The 17,012-nt window shown below is 40.4% G+C and overlaps 1 protein-coding gene across 4 annotated transcripts; it reads left to right on the forward strand.

Moving 5' to 3' along the window:
- The first annotated feature begins 447 nt into the window (after positions 1-447).
- On the forward strand, positions 448-16,813 carry trim16 (tripartite motif containing 16). Of its 4 annotated transcripts, none has more exons than XR_005993449.1 (8): positions 448-1,033; positions 1,132-1,491; positions 9,204-9,299; positions 9,640-9,873; positions 10,767-10,938; positions 11,267-11,362; positions 14,712-15,382; positions 16,518-16,813. XR_005993449.1 is itself a non-coding variant. In XM_041814922.1 (8 exons), the coding sequence occupies exons 1-8, from the start codon at positions 587-589 to the stop codon at positions 15,320-15,322; spliced, it is 1,935 nt and encodes a 644-aa protein (XP_041670856.1). In that variant the 5' UTR covers positions 448-586; the 3' UTR covers positions 15,323-16,813. The 4 variants fall into 4 exon arrangements, 3 of the variants coding, with proteins under 3 accessions (XP_041670856.1, XP_041670854.1, XP_041670855.1); XM_041814922.1 differs by having other exon boundaries at positions 1,132-1,373; positions 1,455-1,491; positions 14,712-16,813; XM_041814920.1 differs by having other exon boundaries at positions 14,712-16,813.
- Positions 16,814-17,012: the final 199 nt, after the last annotated feature.

The following is a 17,012-nucleotide window of genomic DNA, read 5'->3' on the forward strand; positions in this document are numbered from 1 at the left end:
CATATAACTTTCTGGAGTAAAACTTTGTCTTCAACTGCAGGCTGTGGTCACTTGGTGGCAGCGTTTACCCTGATTTTCCCTTGAGGCTTTGCTGATTCACCACTCTGTGTTTGCATTTTTCCTGGACTTTCTACTTTGCCTTCAAGAGTTGAAGAACAAAAGCAGCTCACACGACAAAGGGCAGCAGAGTTCCTCAGTTTATTGTGACGATTTTATCAGCTGAAAAAGAGGAAACAGAGCCACGGTGACCAAGCTGGGTAAGATCAAACTGTGAAGAATCTCTTCAAGTTTCAGTTCATGTTCAGACACGGTTCATGTGGGAGAATGCTGCCAGACGTCTTTCTGTTCCTGGTTTACATTTGGGGCTCCACCCTGTGGTTTCTTTTTCCTATAGGGAGGGAGGGAGGGGGGCTGATTGTTTGAGGGGAAGGATAACACAGTGAAACTATGAGCTCTGAGTGACATCCTCTAGGTGTGGCTGTCCAGCCTCTTTATTGAGATCCAGGAACTACCGGCTGATTAGAGTCACCCAGCCAGTTCTCCTCTGACAGCAGAGGAGAGAGGAGCAGCAGACACCAGAGAAGCCATGGCAGATCCAGCAGTAGAAGCCCCTCAGCTCTGCTCTGTGTGTTCAGAAGCTCTGAGTGGAGACAAACCTGCAGCCTGCTCCCACTCCGTCTGCGCCTCCTGCCTTGGAGACAAAAGTAAAGGATGTCCTGAGTGTCTGAAGAGTCCGGCCAAGCCTGGGCCTGTTGCTCCAAAACAGAATGGCACAGTGGCTGAAGCTCCGGTGATCCAGAGCAAAGACGAGCCTGACTCCAAGATCTCTGAGGAGACAAAGATCCAGGAGGACCTGAAGGAGTCTGAGGCCCCCAAGAAACCAGAAGAGGAGGAGAAGAAAGAGGCAAAAGAGGAGAATGAAGAGGCAAAAGAGGAGGAGAAAGAGGTAAAAGAGGAGAATAAAGAGGTAAAAGAGGAGCAACAGGAAGCAAAAGAGGAGAAGAAAGAAGAAAAGGTGGAGAAAAAAGAGGAGGTTTGTATATTGTAATTGTATTGTGTATCAAAATAAGCATTTTTATTCCTTAGTGGGGTTGTTTTTCTTGAAGAAAAATCTTTTATCTATATGCCCAGATGCAGACAATGACTGAATCTTGTGTCTTGAAGGGGAAAGAAAAGGAGCCTCTGGGACCCGATGATGTGGTGTGCGACGCGTGCATCGAGAACCAAAGAAGGGCCTTCAAGTCCTGCCTCACCTGCATGGTGTCCTACTGCGAGCCCCACGTCCGGCCTCACCTGGAGAACCCCAAGTTCCAGAACCACCGGCTGGTGGACCCTCTCAGGGACATTGAGAGGAGGACCTGCGAGAGCCACAAGTGGCCCCTGGAGTTTTTCTGCTCCGCCGATAACTGCTGTCTGTGTCGGGACTGTGTGAGCGAGGATCACAGGGGCCACAACACCGTCACTGTGGTAGAGGCTCGCAAACAGATAGAGGTGAGTTTTCTACACTCAGTACGGCTCCACAAAAGCACTTTTATACATATTTAGACATTTAAGTCCACCTTTAACATCACTGTAGAAAAATGCAAAAGATTTAATAACAATTTAGATAGACCGTTAGTCAAAGCGGTTATCTTTTCTAACCTTTTTAAAGGTTTTATACATGTATGCATGAATCTGCGTGGATAGAAATGATGCTCTTACAGCCTACTGAGTCACAAACAACAAACAGGTTGAAAAACATCATATTCAGTGGATTTAATTCCAGTTAACAATAAGATTTAGAGCAATTAAACATTCACGTTATCATCCAAGGACAGCAATAACAGCGCACTCAAAGTCTTGCTATTGGCCTTTTTTTCATTAAATCTGAGTGGAATATGGTCTGCATGTTTAAAAGATAGTTTTGGATATCTTCAGTGGATTTCATGAGCTTTCATTGTAGACATTTTTAGCTATGAGCAAACATGTGATGCCCTCCCACCCAACACACACACACACCCCCACACACCCACACACACACACTTTTACCAGTAAGGATGTTACTCCAGAGTTTGATTGATAAGAGCAGTCCGTCACCTCTCAATCACTAGAGAGACCAGGCCCACATTTGATTGGAAACCAGCCCTAAAACTGGATGAGGGTAGATCAGAAAACAATAGTGGCTATGCAAGTAAATATGAGTGCATTGTATTTGTGCATGGAAAATGGAAAAGCATACTTTAGGATACATTTTTCATCTTCAGTTAATGGTGTAGTGTAAAAAAAGAGCTTTGTGCTGAAACTAGAGAGGAGTAAAGTGGTCAGATGTTGTGTTTGTGTTATCATTAAGCCAGCGATCGCTCTGGGACAGCAGGAGTTGTAGTCTTCCTGTCTGTTATCTGGTTTTCACACATTTACTGTCTGAATAAAGTCGAGTAAAATCTGTAACTATTTATTTTATGATGTTATAATGCCAGTCAGAGAAGCCATCATTATTATGTTTAACTTACAGTTGTCACATTTTCAGCTTTAAATCCCTAAAGTCCTTCATTCCCACCACCATCATGCATTCAAAAGAAATGTTTTCACCCAGAAAGGGGCAGAGTCTGTTTTGTTCGGGCAAAGTATAGATTACTCTTATCAGTATTTCCCCCAGTGCATGCACAACTATTTTGGCAGAATTCTATCCACCACAAAAGTACTCACATTCTGTACTTAGAAAAGAAGTGTAGATTATAATGTGAAAAAATTAGAAGTACTGATTCAGCTCCTTTACTCAAGTAAAGGTAAAAAGTACAGGCTCTGAACTGAACTTAAGTAAAAAAACAAAACAGACTGGCAGACAATTTTTTAGGATTTATAACGATTGATAAAGGGCATTTTGATTAATGAGCTCTGCTCCACTCAAAAGTTACTGTTTAACAACATATCAAAAAGCCTTTAATAACTCAAGTTTTATTAGTTGTATTAAACTCTGTTTGAAGAATATCCACAGCGAATTTTGCAGGAGACTTTAGTGGTTCATGAGGCTTAGAGCTCATTGAGCTTGACTTGTGCTTTTACCTGACTTAGCAAAGCCTTTTAGAAAAATTGCTGCATTGGTGCATCCTTAGTTCTCTTGGGTATAGAAAATAGCCTTATATAAAATAAGATTTAAAGTGGCGTGTGACTAAGTTAGAATCAAGAAAAGTCTTGAGGAAGACACTGCACATTGCATATCTTTGGGAACAAAAACTGTGAGCAACGGAACCAAAGACACACATTTTCTCCAAGGATTTCTCTTCCTGACGTGCTTTAAAACTCCTCAGTCTATACAAGTATCTAGCATATTATGAGACAGAAAGCTCAGGGTGGTTAAAAATAAATCACTTCTCTTCTCTGTGACTTAAATTCTCCTTTTTCTTGGCTCTGAGTTTGGAAACACTCATGTAAAGCATCCATCAGACAAAATGTCAAACATTCACATCTTGTTAAAATTGAGCTTTTCCTGCTGTTTGCTGTTTTACATCACCGTGAATCTTTACGTTTACAAAAATCTCTTCTTCAGAATGAAAGGTACAATATGTTGATTTTTAGCTCTGAAATGTCTTCATTATTTCGAGTCGTCCATCTTTTCTAGGCCACTTTCGTGAACAAAATATCTCAGGAATACTTGGACAGATTATCTTCAGACTTTGCACAAATAATCACTCTCCCTTGAGGTTGAACTGAATAGATTTTGGATTAGGTAAAGATCATCCTTTGTTTTTGACGTTTGTGCCTCAGAAAACTACCCCGTCCTTCCTCTTCACCCCACTTGACTTTCACTGTCCTGCAATCGTAAACTTCTTGGAGGCATAACCACCAGGAGGTAGTTCTAATTTGAACCAGGATTTGGACAAATAGACTCGCTTTGATTTGATTTTTTTCAGGGTTGTAGTGGCCTCTAAAGACGACGTCCACAACAATATCCACTGACATAAAGCCTCTTTTGTGGATGTTATCTGACACCAAACCTCGCTGTTGTTTTCTTTATTTATGTTTCAATCTGTGTCAAAGGTGGACTGAGGTTCTTCATGGATAAACGCCTTTATTTACACTGAAAAACTAAAATATCAGCAAGTGCATTTGCCTCATTTTGAGTCATTTCACAACAATTAACATGCACATTTTCTTCATGCATTGTGAGATATTTTTTTAAACTTAAAAAAATCAAGGCTTAATTTTCTGCCTTTTATAACATAAAATAAGATGTTTATCTGGACTTGTAGGGTGAATATGGTTAATATGGCATGTAATATTTTTTACCTTAAATTATAGAAATAGACTCGCTGAGATTTAAGTCTTTACAGTCTATAAATCAAACAAACTATGACAGCAGCACTGGTGCTCTAATTTGCAATTTGAGCCTTGATATAATCCTTAAAATCCCTCCCTTGCTTTCATTCTTAAAGAGCAGATATTTATAGAAATGTGGGACTAACTGAGAGGCTGTGATGGATGTGGCCATCAGCGCTATGAGACTGGGGATCTTCTAAATGCATCACAGTTGTTCTCACAATGCTGCTTTCATCACTTTTAATCCAATCAGGACGCTCATTCAGACTTATTATCCAATCAAGAGCTCATTAAATCACAGGCTCTCTGTCTTAACATGATTGTTTGGGTTTCCATCAGTCAGGACACTCAATCTTGGGTCTTTTTCGTTGCTCTGACGTAGCTGAAGTGTCAGCCGTCTCGTCTCCTGACAGCTGGTGACCCTCAGCTTTGAGCATTCCTGTGCAGATTCCTGAAAAGATCTCAGCCCACAGCGGTTATTTGAAGTGTTGTTGCAAAACCTCAAATAGCCTCATTAGGGCTATAGAGCAAACAGTGAAGTGTAAATAGTGCTGTTTGAGAACGTGGGTGAAAACATCAGGAACACGGCACGCAATCGAAACTTATGATCAAATGTACTGACCTGAGTAACCAGTTTTAACTTCTCTGATTGCATGTGAACATTAAACAAGAAAACAGGGGAAACATTCAAGTTTAAAGGTAAATACAGGCAGGTAAAGAGGATAATTCAGGTCAGAAACACTCCCTCCCTTTCAAAGAGATTCATCTCCATGAGGACAAACACAAGAAGTCAGAAAAACAAGAGACAATAGAGTGAAGTGACTTCCTGTTCAGAGCTCATGACCCTTATTTGCAAATCAAACCTTCCCTGTAAAGAGTTCACCACACATCTGTTTGGCTTTTGAGTTTATTCCTTTTATAGCAGCAGAGGTTTCTCTCAGAGATAATTTGAAACTTTTTAAGCAACACTTTCCTCACATCTGAAGGTAACTCTGAATCCCTGAAGCCTCTTCAAATTTTCTGGAGAAATATTTCCTGTAGCTGCACAATAAAAATGTTTCCTTCTCATGTCGCTGGAAATAGAACATCTACTCACTTTTTATAAAGCACACACTAGTTCTTTTATTTTAAGATCACATATGGTTCAGAGTAACACTAAAGATGATTAAAGTCAGTGATGTGGCTCTATTTTTTGGCTAATGTTGCACAAATTTTGCGAACACAAAGCAGGTGATCCTGCAACAAGTCCTTACCTGTAGATTCACATGGCATTGTGGGAGAAAACGACACAGCAGGAGCGGGACGTTCACACGAAGTCATACTAACCACTGGATCAGCTGACCCCATTTTACCTCTGTTGTCACTCCTGATGACAGTGTCACCCCTCTCTGCATATTTGGCTCCATTACATCTCCTTTACGTTCATAACAAAGGTGAAACATCAGAGTGCTGATCCATGTGGAACCCCTCAGGAAATGCTAAGATTTTGTGACATGAAGTTGCAGAGAGAAACTAAAAAATGTTCCTTCCTTTAAAAATAACATGAACCAGTGCAGGACTGATTGTCCAGTAACGTTTAAAGTCTGTATAGAGCAGTGTTACTCAACCCTGCTCACCCAAAAAGCAAAATTGTTGAAAAATACATTTGCAAGAGCCACAATATAAGTAGTGAAAAGTGGCGGTTAAAATAAGTTCAAGGCGGCAACAATGGCCAAAAAGCGGCAAATGATGGGAGAAAAGTGACAAAAGTGGGCGGGAACTGACAACTAATTTAAAAGTGGCAAAAAAATGAGTGAAAAGTGACTAAAAGGGGAAAGAATCATAAAAAAACGTATGAAAAATGGCATTTAATTGCAAAAGGCAGCTTAAATGGGTAAGAATTGGCAACAAGGGGCAAAAAAATTGCAAAAAGCAGGATAAAGGTGTCAAAAAGGGGAGAAAAGTGACAAAAGAAGTGGAAAAAAGGGGCTTACAGCGGCAAACGATGGGAGAAAAGTGGCAAAAATGAGTGAAAGGTGACTAAAATGGGCAAAAATCAGAAAAAAAGTATGAAAAATGGGCAAAAACTCTCAAATGTCAGCAGTGAGCTCCACTTCTGCTTTGGCCTTCTATTTCCCTAAAAATAACTCTGTAACCTTAATGTTTACAAAAAACAACCAGGATGAACTTGGCAGTAGCATAGAGATAGAAGACAGTGAAGATCGCCTAAAGAAATGAACAAGTTTTAAAGAGTTTGCTAGAAGAGAGAAGGAAGTCCGTGGTTGAGTTTTGGTCTGAAACAGGAAGAAAGTTCTAGAGTTCAGGGGGCCTGACTGATGATATCTGGGTCAGCCTACAGAGTTTGGTAGCTAGAGCTCTTTTGAGTCACAGGAGTATGTAGAGTAGATTTATCACAAGAGCAGAAAGGAATAAAAGCTGGGGTCGTATTCAAAATTTGGTCAAATACATCACATGATCATCTGCATATAGATGAATTTTACTAAATGTTTATACAGCAGCAGTACATGTGCACAAGTTTGTATGACATTTAACTGATACACAAGGTGAAAAGTCACAGTGGCGATGTTCTTAGTATCAGCACATGTATAAATCTCATGTCCGGTCAGATTCATTGGTTAACTCTTTATGATGATATTCATCCGTATGGACCAATTAACGTTCCTGATATAAAAAAGTGAACTTTTACAGTTCATTTTGATTTTCATGCTGACCAACCAATCCTAAATGGATTTGATGATTCTTAACCAATCACAGGAGACCAACACATCTACTGAAAACAGTTTGACACATGGTCATTCCAGCAAACATCTTTGAGGTGTCAAATGTGGCTTTATGAGCCACTCAGCAGATTTTACAGGTATGTTGACTGATAGATTTTTATAAGCTTGTTAGTCACACAAAGTGCCCAACCCTCATGAGTTTACAAGACACCAAGAGAATGTCACTACAGTGTTGCAACAATTAACTTCACTATGAGTCATTATAAGGTGTCATGTTCCCTTTTACAGCCTGGTCTTAAGTATTTTTTCTCCAAACCTTTGCAGATAAAATCTACTCTGTGAGATTCCTCTTTTGAAGCACAACTCAACTGTTTTAGTCTGTAATCAAACCAGAGGAAATCAGCATTAATGGAGGACATATTTCTTAAAGTACATCCCTTATGTCAACATGAATAGGATGGTAAAATATAAAATAACTGACATTGCCAGTAGCTACATTTACTGCTGCTACATTTTCTGCTAAAGTTAACAGAAACAGTCAAATGCAAGGGTCACCAGTTTGTTAGCACGTTAGCTTTGCTAGCTGAGCACTGTTACTAGCTACACTAGTAGCTGATATGAGAGATGCACTACCTGGACAAAAGTATTTGGCCGCTTGTCCATTACACAAACAGGGACTGTAATGACATTGTATTTGTGCTTTAATATGGAGTTGGCCCTTCTTTTGCAGCTTTAACAGCCTCCTCTCGTCTTGGAAGGCTTTTGGGAGTTTCTGTGGGAATTTGTGCCCATTCATTCATAGAGCATTTGTAAGGTCAGGCACTGATGTTGAACCAGAAAGGCCTGGCTCACAAGTTTTAGTGCTTACATTAATGTCAGTGGAGGTTCAGAACTCTTCAGCTATGGAATCAGCAGAGCGTTGGAGTCTTTTACTCACCATGTGCCTTAACAGTCATTGACTCTGTGATTTTACATGGTCTGAGGTGATGTTGTTCCTAAACTCTTCCACTTTCTAATAATATTACTTACAGTTGACTGTGGAATATCCAATCGGGATAAAATTTCACCAACCGTCTTATTGCAAAGGTGGCATCTATCACAGTACCATGCTTGAAGTCACTGAACTCTTCAGAACGACCCATTTAAGATCGCAAATGAAGACTGCATGGCTAGGTGATGATTTCATACACCTGTGGTAACAGGTCTTATTGAAACACCCGAATTCAATAATTAGCAAGTGTGGCCAAATACTTTCTTCCATGTATAGCAGTTTACACACCTTCAGCCAACATATCTATCATTTTTATCTTTGCCTTTTCCTTATGATGTGCCTCTCTTAGTGACCCACATGGCCCATAGTTGGGTTACCGGATGGTCCATCACTATATTACACTATTAGTTTGTAGTTTTGGTTCACATTATGTACAAACAGACCATTATTCTCTGCTAATTTTGCGTTATTTTTCAAACAAGGCCTTGCATCTTTCCAACCCTGTATCCAATCCTCCTTATTTTTTTCAAACAGCCTACCTCGGTTGCTTTTAAACCAAAGAAACTATAGTAAAATGCAACAATCAGAGTCTTTTCTAAACTTAATGGAGATGGCATATTTAAAAGTTTGGATCCAAGAAATGCTGTAGCAGCATTATTCTTTTTTGTGCCAGGTATTAGTGTGAACATGTGCAAATTGATGTTTTTAGATTTGTCAGAGTATGCCTATGAGCTACAAACAGATGTAGCTGGAGAAGATGTTCCTGCCCCCTTTTCAATATAAACCTCTTCTCATAGCTGAAGGTTATATCAGGTTTATTCACTCTGGTTTTAAGCTTCTGTCACGCTGTCTGAAGCACAGGAAACTTTCCCCTCAGGGTCTAAACTTAATGGAAAAGAATTCTCCTTGGTAAAAGCTTCAGCTCCAGAGTGGCCTCAACCTGCCTGAGGAATTCAGACTTGACTCAGAAGAATAGCAGATGCCTCCCAAAAACCTCAGCGTAGATAAGGATGTTTGACCTCCTAACACAAAACAGAGGAAGCAGAGGAAGCATAGAAACAGCACAACTTTCCTGAGGAGAAAGCCTCAATGTTTACATCAGAAAAATACATTTGTTTTTTCATTTGTATGGGCCGTGTTTTCAGCCTGATGTCATGGCTGTGGTTTCACTAAGGAGACTGAATTCTGTTTTACAGAAAGAGCTGAGAGACAAGCAGACGGAGATGGTGAAGACGGTGACGGCAGCAGAAAACGCCATCAACAAACTTCAACTAAACACCGTCTCTATTGAGGTAAACCATCACATGACTGATCTGAGATTACTTCACCGTGTGTCACATGGTTGTCATGATATTTGCTCAAACATGAGTTGGCTAACACTATTTTTGGCTTCGGATGAAGTGTAAAAGTCGAGGTGAGGATCCACCCAAACCGGACAGGTTTCCCTCAGGTGTGGGAGGAAGTCGTTTTCAGGCTGGTGCAAAAGCAGTGAAGCATTCCCTCACTGTCATTACATAATGCCGTTACCTGATGCATTCCTGTCTGTTAGCGGTCAGGGTGTTTGGTATGCATCTGTCTCTGAATGTGAAGAATGCCTCCTTATGAAGACATAATGTGATGTTAACCCTGCAGAATTCAGTGACAGAGGTACGAGCTGTGATAGAGAGCCAGTTCGAGGAGCTGCAGGCCATAGTGGAGCGGGCGAAGAGGGAGGTGACGGAGATCCTGGAGGGCGAGGAGAAGCAGGCGCTGAGGCAGGCCGAGGGCATCAAGACCCACCTGGAGCAGAGGTGTACGGAGCTGAAGAAGACGCAGACGCAGGTGGAGAAGCTCTCAAAGAACAAGAATGACGTGGACTTCTTACAGGTAAAAACAAGGATGGAATAAGATTGCACTATGGTCCTTTTAGAGGTTAATAATCAAGTGTCTGCAGCTAAAAGGAGCACTGTATGTTTGATGTAGTGTCTTTATGTCAGCTGATTGATCTACCAACCAGTAAGTATGGAGCACATCAACATCATAAATGTTAAACTGAAATGCAGCCTCACCTGCTGAACCCAGTAAAGGCATTTTATTTACTTTCATTTAGATTTATTCAACCAAATAATGTATGTATAACCCTAAACCCTACACAGAGGTCTGTGCACGTAGCTGGTGTGCACCCTCTCAAAAACAAGCCCTGTGATTGGTCCGCTGGGTAGCAGAGGTGACTGCAAGTCTCTGAGAAATGTCTACAAGCGTGTTGTTTATTTCTAGTGAGACAAATAGTTGCAGATGTTTAAACAACTAGTCAAATCAACCTGTCAGCATCAGTACTGTCTATCGCCTCCGATGTCTCCTCTCTTTGCTTCTATGCCATAACTGCAGTTTAATCAACAGTTGATCAACATTTATCCGCTCCAACAACAGTTTAATGTTTCAGTTTTATTTGCCATGGTTTCCTGGACACAAAAAAAGCAGAAAATGTGGCTGCAGAACTGGGCTTCAATGTTGCAGAGCGACATGGCAGGCATAGCTCTCTATGTCATCGCTGCAGTGTGGATTTGCCTCACCATGCTAACCAACTGTGAAACCAGCTGCCATATAAAATCACCAAATATGACGGGGATCAGTATCAGCCGATCTTATAGATGATCAGCACTGGCAGCAGGAAAATGCTACCAGGTCATCTTATATAACCTCATTCTGAAGGTTGAGGTCATGCCTAGAGGCTGCATCCGTCCCGCTCTTATCTCTGAATGTCTCTGTTTGTTTTTCAGGAGTACTCAGAGTGGAAGAAAGAAGCCACTGATATTTCTCTTCCTGGCGTCTACATCGGCCTGATGGACTGCCTGAATTCCTTCAGCCGCGTGATCGTCGACTCCACTCAGGAGCTGTGTGCCACGATTGTGTCTTCGTACATCGACAAAGTCAAAGAGACGTGTAAGAACGGTACGGACCAAATAAAAAGAGAGGCTCTGCTGTGAGAAATCACACTCTGACATTAAATCACAGATGCACAGATAGTTGTGTGTCCGGGCGTGCTCACACATGTGAGGAATTTTCAGCCTGTGTGTCAGGGCTGGAGAGCTCAGGTAGAAAAAAACACCTGGAAGCCGCATGACTCACCTCCATTATGAACGAGCAAATGAGGTCAAGAACAGGCTGAAAAACAGAAAATACTTGTTTGTCTCGTTCATTTTTCAGTCGGCTGAACACAGATGATAAACCTGAGCCTGCTGGTTATCAAAAACTGAATTTATGTTCTTTTTTTTTACAGACAAAATGGGCATAAAAACGACAGTTAAAGCAATCGTTGCACATAAACAGAACATGACCATTCCAGACCCAAAGACACACGAGGACTTCCTCAAATGTAAGTGACTTTTCCGTATGTTAATATGGACAGCTAACGTTGGTGTCATTTTTCTGATGCTACTTCAGCAGAAACGCTGATGATTGCAGCAGAAATGCTTCATGCTAAAGCAGCGTTAGAGAAAAGAAAATGGGTGAAGATGGTTTCCTTTGTGGACTAAGTGCTGAACAACGTTTATGGTGTCAGCACGCTGCCCCTGCCCAGATTTACACCCTAGGACGGTTTTCCGTTTAGACTGCTCTGTTTTCTTGTTTCTTTGTTGTGCTCATATAAAGGTTTTTTTTGGAATATCCTCCTATTCTGGTGCCTGTTCCAGATAATCTAGTTTTCTAAATCTATTTAAAATATCTTGATCAGATAAAATACACGTTTGACGACCAGAACTCAAAGAACCCACGGCCTGGAAGCAGGAGGCAAAAACAATTCGGCTAGAAGCCAACACAGTCAGCGTATTTTAACGCTTCTAGCACTATATATTACTTATAATTTTACATTTTTTTAAACCATCTTGACTGCATGAACGTGGATCATCAGGGCTGGGTAACTGGGGTGGCCTCGCTCCTAAGTGTAAAGCAAGTCGGTTAAGGTTAGACATGAAAAAAATCTGCCAGAATACCAGCATTCCCATAATGAAATGGAAATGAAATTGGAAATACAGTTGGCTGTAGTTGATTTTTTAAACTCTTTAGAGAGTACTGTCTAGAAAGTGGTTCCCAACCTGGGGTCCTAGCATCCCCGGGGGGGCGCCAAGGATCTCAAGGGGGGGCCGGGGACCCTTTCTGCTCTGATGTTGTCAAAATTAGATAAATGTTTAAAAAAAAAAATCGTCATTAGAAACAAAATGTATTAGGGTCATCATAAAGATGGAAAAAAAGAGAAAATCTGTTAATTTAGGAGCAAAAAGTCAAAATTTAAAAACTTGAGATTTTTGATATTATAAAGTTTTAGATTTGCAAAAAAAGCAAACTCAGAATAGAGAGTTTAAAACATTGGAAATTGTACAAAGAAGCTCAAAATTTTCAAGTTTAAAAAGTCAAAACTTTTGACATTAGAAACTCAAATATTTCAAGGTCTTAAAATCATAAATTTAGAACAGTGGAATGTCAAAAAATTACAAGAAACCAAACTGAAAACAGTGGTCGGACTTTCAATTTTTGAATTAGAAAAATACTAAACTTTGGTTCACGTACATCTCTGACTTTCAAGGTGAAAAATTTCTAGTTATGAATATGAATATGAATGACTTTATAAACCTGACAATTATTTTAAAAAGGGATTTTTTAAAATGAACAGCTCATTTTCATTGTTTTTTCTTCTATAGTGGCTAAATGACTGTTAAAGTAACAGATACTTGATGATTAGATGATTAGATCTTTGTCAAGAACAAGTGTATGTTGGCCTTTTATGCTGAGATTTCTTAAATATAAGAAGGGGGGCCCTTATGTTATAAGGTTGGGAACCACCCAAAGTGGGGCTCGGGACCTCCTGGAGGGTCTCGGGACACTGATGGGGGGTCGCGAGATGCTTTCTAAAAAGAAATATTTGATATGACTCAAAGTGGTACATTTCATCCAATATTGTACAAAATATTGTTGAAATGGGTTTAATTAAAATAAAAGCGTAGATATCCAAGGTTTCTGCTGAACTGTTAGTAAAATGTACAAAACTATCCCTAAAATTTAAATTTATAAATGATGCTTTGTGCAACATCATTGGCTTTAACCACCTCCAGGGATGGTAGGGGTCCCAGGACTATGCAGCTGTTATTTTGGGGGTCATGGGCTGAAAAGTTTGGGAACCCCTGGTCTAGACCTGCCCTCTTTGTAAAGTGTATTAAGATGACTTTGGTTATGAATTTGTGCCATACAAACAAAGAATAATAAAGTGTTACTAAATAAATTAGATAAAACTGGAGATTTTGGTAAAAATAAACTTTAAAAATGTGTGAATATTCTGTAGCTTGAATCAACTTTGACTATGCCTGTATGATGAAATTCAGCATTGCTTTTTGCATTTGATATAAAAAAAATGTAAATGTTGGTGTGCTGATCTATGCTTAAAGCTTTACTTTTTAACCCTCCGGGGTCCCCCCAGTAAACGTACATTTAGGACCCTCGGACCCAAACCAGTCGCTGCAGAAAAAAATGCTAAAAAAATCATAAAAATGAATCATACAAATATTTTTTCCAAATTCAAATCTTAAATCTTTAAGTCATCTTCATCCCTAATAAAACCCTGAAAGTTGTTATTTATTTTAGATTTTTTTTTTTTTACATTTTTATCCTATTTTTGTCATAATGGTAGCCCATTTTTTTACAAGTAAAACACAAGATAAAAATTATGAATTATACAGTGTAATGTTTGGTTATTAGTGCCTTGTGCATTTCAGTAAATTATAACAACACTGATTTTGTTGCATTATTATTTTTTAAGCAATACAGATTTTTTTAAAATCAAAAACTCACTCTTAGGACCCTTGGGACCCAAATGGGTCCCTGCAGAAAATGTACTCAAAAATATATATATTAAATAGGAATTTTTCCCCTTTCAAAGCTTAAATCATTAATCAGCTTAATCAAGTTTTTATTTATTTTATAAATTTTTCTTTTTCATTATGGCAACCCCTAATAAAAAAAGAAAACCACATAATACGAAACATTTTCCAAAGTCCTAATCAGTTCATTGAAACCTTAACGTGTTAACACAGGGAAAGATATTGTCTCTGGCAGTGAGAATAAAATGAATGTGGCCCTCTTATTACCCACGGTTCCCCAGCTTTAATTTACAAAGATGTTCTTCTTGGTCATAAGTTTCCCTCTTTCTCACCAGAAGTGCTGCTGTCTCTTTTTTAAATACAGTTTGTTCCCTTTTTCCATTGTGCTCCTCTTTGGTTGCCAAAAAATCTCATCCTAATCCCCTAAAGACGAACCAGTCCTGACCTTTTAGTCAAATCAAAAATCATCTGTTTGCAATATATTCGCAAAAGGAGCCAAGTTTTAGTTTAAAAAGCAGCAGAGGGAGTGCTGATGGCCAGTTCGTTAGGTTGCAGCTCATGTATGGAGGCTCCAAGTGGGGCATTAGGATTCAAATCCAGTCTGTGGCTCCTTTCCTGCATGTCATCTCCGCTCTCTCCTCCTGATTTCCTGCTCCATCCACTGCCCTGTCTCTACTAAAGGCGTAAAATAAATATCCATCAGTGAAAATCACTAGTGAAGGCCTGTTCAGATCCTCTGTTTTTATATAAAACAATGTAATACGAGTCAAAAGCATGACAAGCTTAAGTATCAGGAGTAGGTCAGTAGTATTTGCAGTGTCTGACGTTACATAACGTTTCATAATCTTCTCCCAGATGCCGCCCATGTGAGTTTCGACGCTGACACGGCTCACAAGTTCCTCCGCCTCACAGAGGAAAACAGGAAGGTGACTAACACCACACCCTGGCAGCACTCTTATCCTGACGTACCTGAGCGTTTTGAGAACTGGCGCCAGGTTCTGGCCACAGAGAGCTTCTATCTGGGGCGCCACTACTTCGAGGCGGACATCAGCGGCGAGGGCACTCACATTGGCGTGACCTACAAAAGCATCGACCGCAAAGGGACCGAGAGCAACAGCTGCATCACAGGGAACAACTTCTCCTGGTGTCTCCAGTGGAACGGACGCACATTCTCTGCCTGGCACAGCGATGTGGAAACCCCCCTGAGTGTGGAGAAGTTCACCCGTATCGGGGTTTACGTGGACTATACTCGAGGCCTGCTGGCGTTCTACGGCGTGGGGAAAACAGTGACGCTCATCCACGACTACAAGGCGGAATTCCTGGAGCCGCTTTACCCGGCGTTCTGGTTGTCTAAGAAGGAGAACGTTGTCGCCCTGGTGGCGCCAGGGGAGCCGTTACGGCTCAAAAGCCCCTCTCCTCCCACCTTACCTTCAAACGGAGCTGTCGACTCAAAAACAGCAGCGTAGCAAAGTTCAGAAGTCTACGGGAGCCCTAGAGGGTCATGGACTGAGATAATCAAGTCTATGGTACGCATAAATATCTAACACGTGTTCAAGGTAGAATTTCTTCTTTTCTGTGAACCTGCATTAAACTCTTGAGCACTGGTGGACTCAGAGGGAGGACGGGGGGTGACTGCCCTCCCGGGTACCCTGATGTTTAAAAAACAATGCCTAAATGCCCCCTGGGATGCCCCTTAAATTATAAACAAGTTAAAGTGCCTGCTCAGATGCCCTGCATGTGAGCATTATCTGACAAAGTGCCCCACTTTAGGGCCTTTTGGCAGGAAATATTTGACTAAGCGCCTTCTTTTGGACCTTTTTAGCAGGATATATCTGACTAAGCACCTTCTTTGGGACCTTTTCAGTGAGCAAATTTTGATAGAGTGCCCTCAAAGAGGTCAAAACTTGAAAAAATTCCCTCTTTGTTGCCCTTGAAGTGAGCAAAACTTGCAGACACTCGTGCACTGGTGCCTCACAGCACACGGCAGGTGCCCTTTTATGATTCTAACCCCTGAACCGAAACATCCTGAGTCCCCCACTGGTCCTGAGTGCTGACATGAATCTCTTTGATGCTCACAGAGTTTTTTGTTCTGCATGTTCACAAGAAAGTTTTGCCCCTGATAAAGTTCTGTGTGGTCATGAGGTTTCATGAGCCCAAGAAAGTTTTACAAGCTTACAAGAAAATTTCCTTTGCTTTTCTTTTGCTCACATGGAAGTTTTGTGAAAAGATCATTGAGCACATGTGAAATTCTCTAATACACCTCTGGTGGTGGTTTAACATTAGGAACTCCGGCCAGAATCCAAGTTTGCTTGACCCCAAAGTCCGGTTCCATTTGGTCATTGTGAATGCATGTCTGCTTAAAGGCTTGTTCTCAGGTACTCATCAGCAAGTACAATTGTAGAGACCATTCTGCCAGGATTTTTTCCTGCCAAAGTGAAAAAAATTGGCTATATATGTGGAGCTTATCCTGAAAAATCAAGAAACTTTTACTGTATTTGTGCCTCTGAGAACAGAGCTGCTAACAAGAACTTTCATGCACATGCAGACCTTTCTACAGAAACGATCTTATGCATGCAACATTTTCTTGTGAGCTCAAACTGTCTTTTAAGCACAGGATGCCACAGGATGCAATTTGATTTAGTTCTGCTCATGTCTCCTCAGGGCGCCGTAGACGTCTGTTTGTCCAGGATCATTTACTGACACTTTAACAATGTAAGACTACTGTTTGATGGACTTATTATCTGAAACTTAAAAGGACAAATATGGAAAGTCACACCACACTAAACCAGTTTACCTGTCTGTAGAACTGTAATGATATGTTGTGAATGTTCATCTCATGTATATTTGGGTTCGGTTCATATTTATATTCAATAGTACGTTTTGGGAAAACTGTTACTCTTTATTATACTGTGAATTCAGAGGTGTGTTCTGTATGCCAGTAAAACCTTTTATTCTTATTTTTGTCCGTTTTTGATCAATTTCAAGCATTTAAGATGGCTCAAATAAAAAAAAAAATCACATAAATACTCTAATGTGGATCTGTGCCATTATAGATACTTTGGGAATATATTTATGTAGCTTGATGGGGAATGTGCCACGTGGATGAGGGTTGATAAATCAGATATAAGTTTGAAGACTGGTAAATTCTTGAATACC

This window comes from Cheilinus undulatus, linkage group 20, assembly GCF_018320785.1.
Source record: "Cheilinus undulatus linkage group 20, ASM1832078v1, whole genome shotgun sequence".
Classification (NCBI taxonomy): domain Eukaryota; kingdom Metazoa; phylum Chordata; class Actinopteri; order Labriformes; family Labridae; genus Cheilinus; species Cheilinus undulatus.

What these genes read in the sequence shown, in the direction of transcription:
- trim16 (XM_041814920.1), top strand. Translation starts at nt 587, where the DNA reads ATGGCAGATCCAGCAGTAGAAGCCCCTCAGCTCTGCTCTGTGTGTTCA. An exon ending in AGGTGGAGAAAAAAGAGGAG is followed by an intron (nt 1,034 to 1,131) that starts GTTTGTATATTG and finishes CTATATGCCCAG; the next exon opens with ATGCAGACAATGACTGAATC. An exon ending in CAAAGAGACGTGTAAGAACG is followed by an intron (nt 10,939 to 11,266) that starts GTACGGACCAAA and finishes TTTTTTTTACAG; the next exon opens with ACAAAATGGGCATAAAAACG.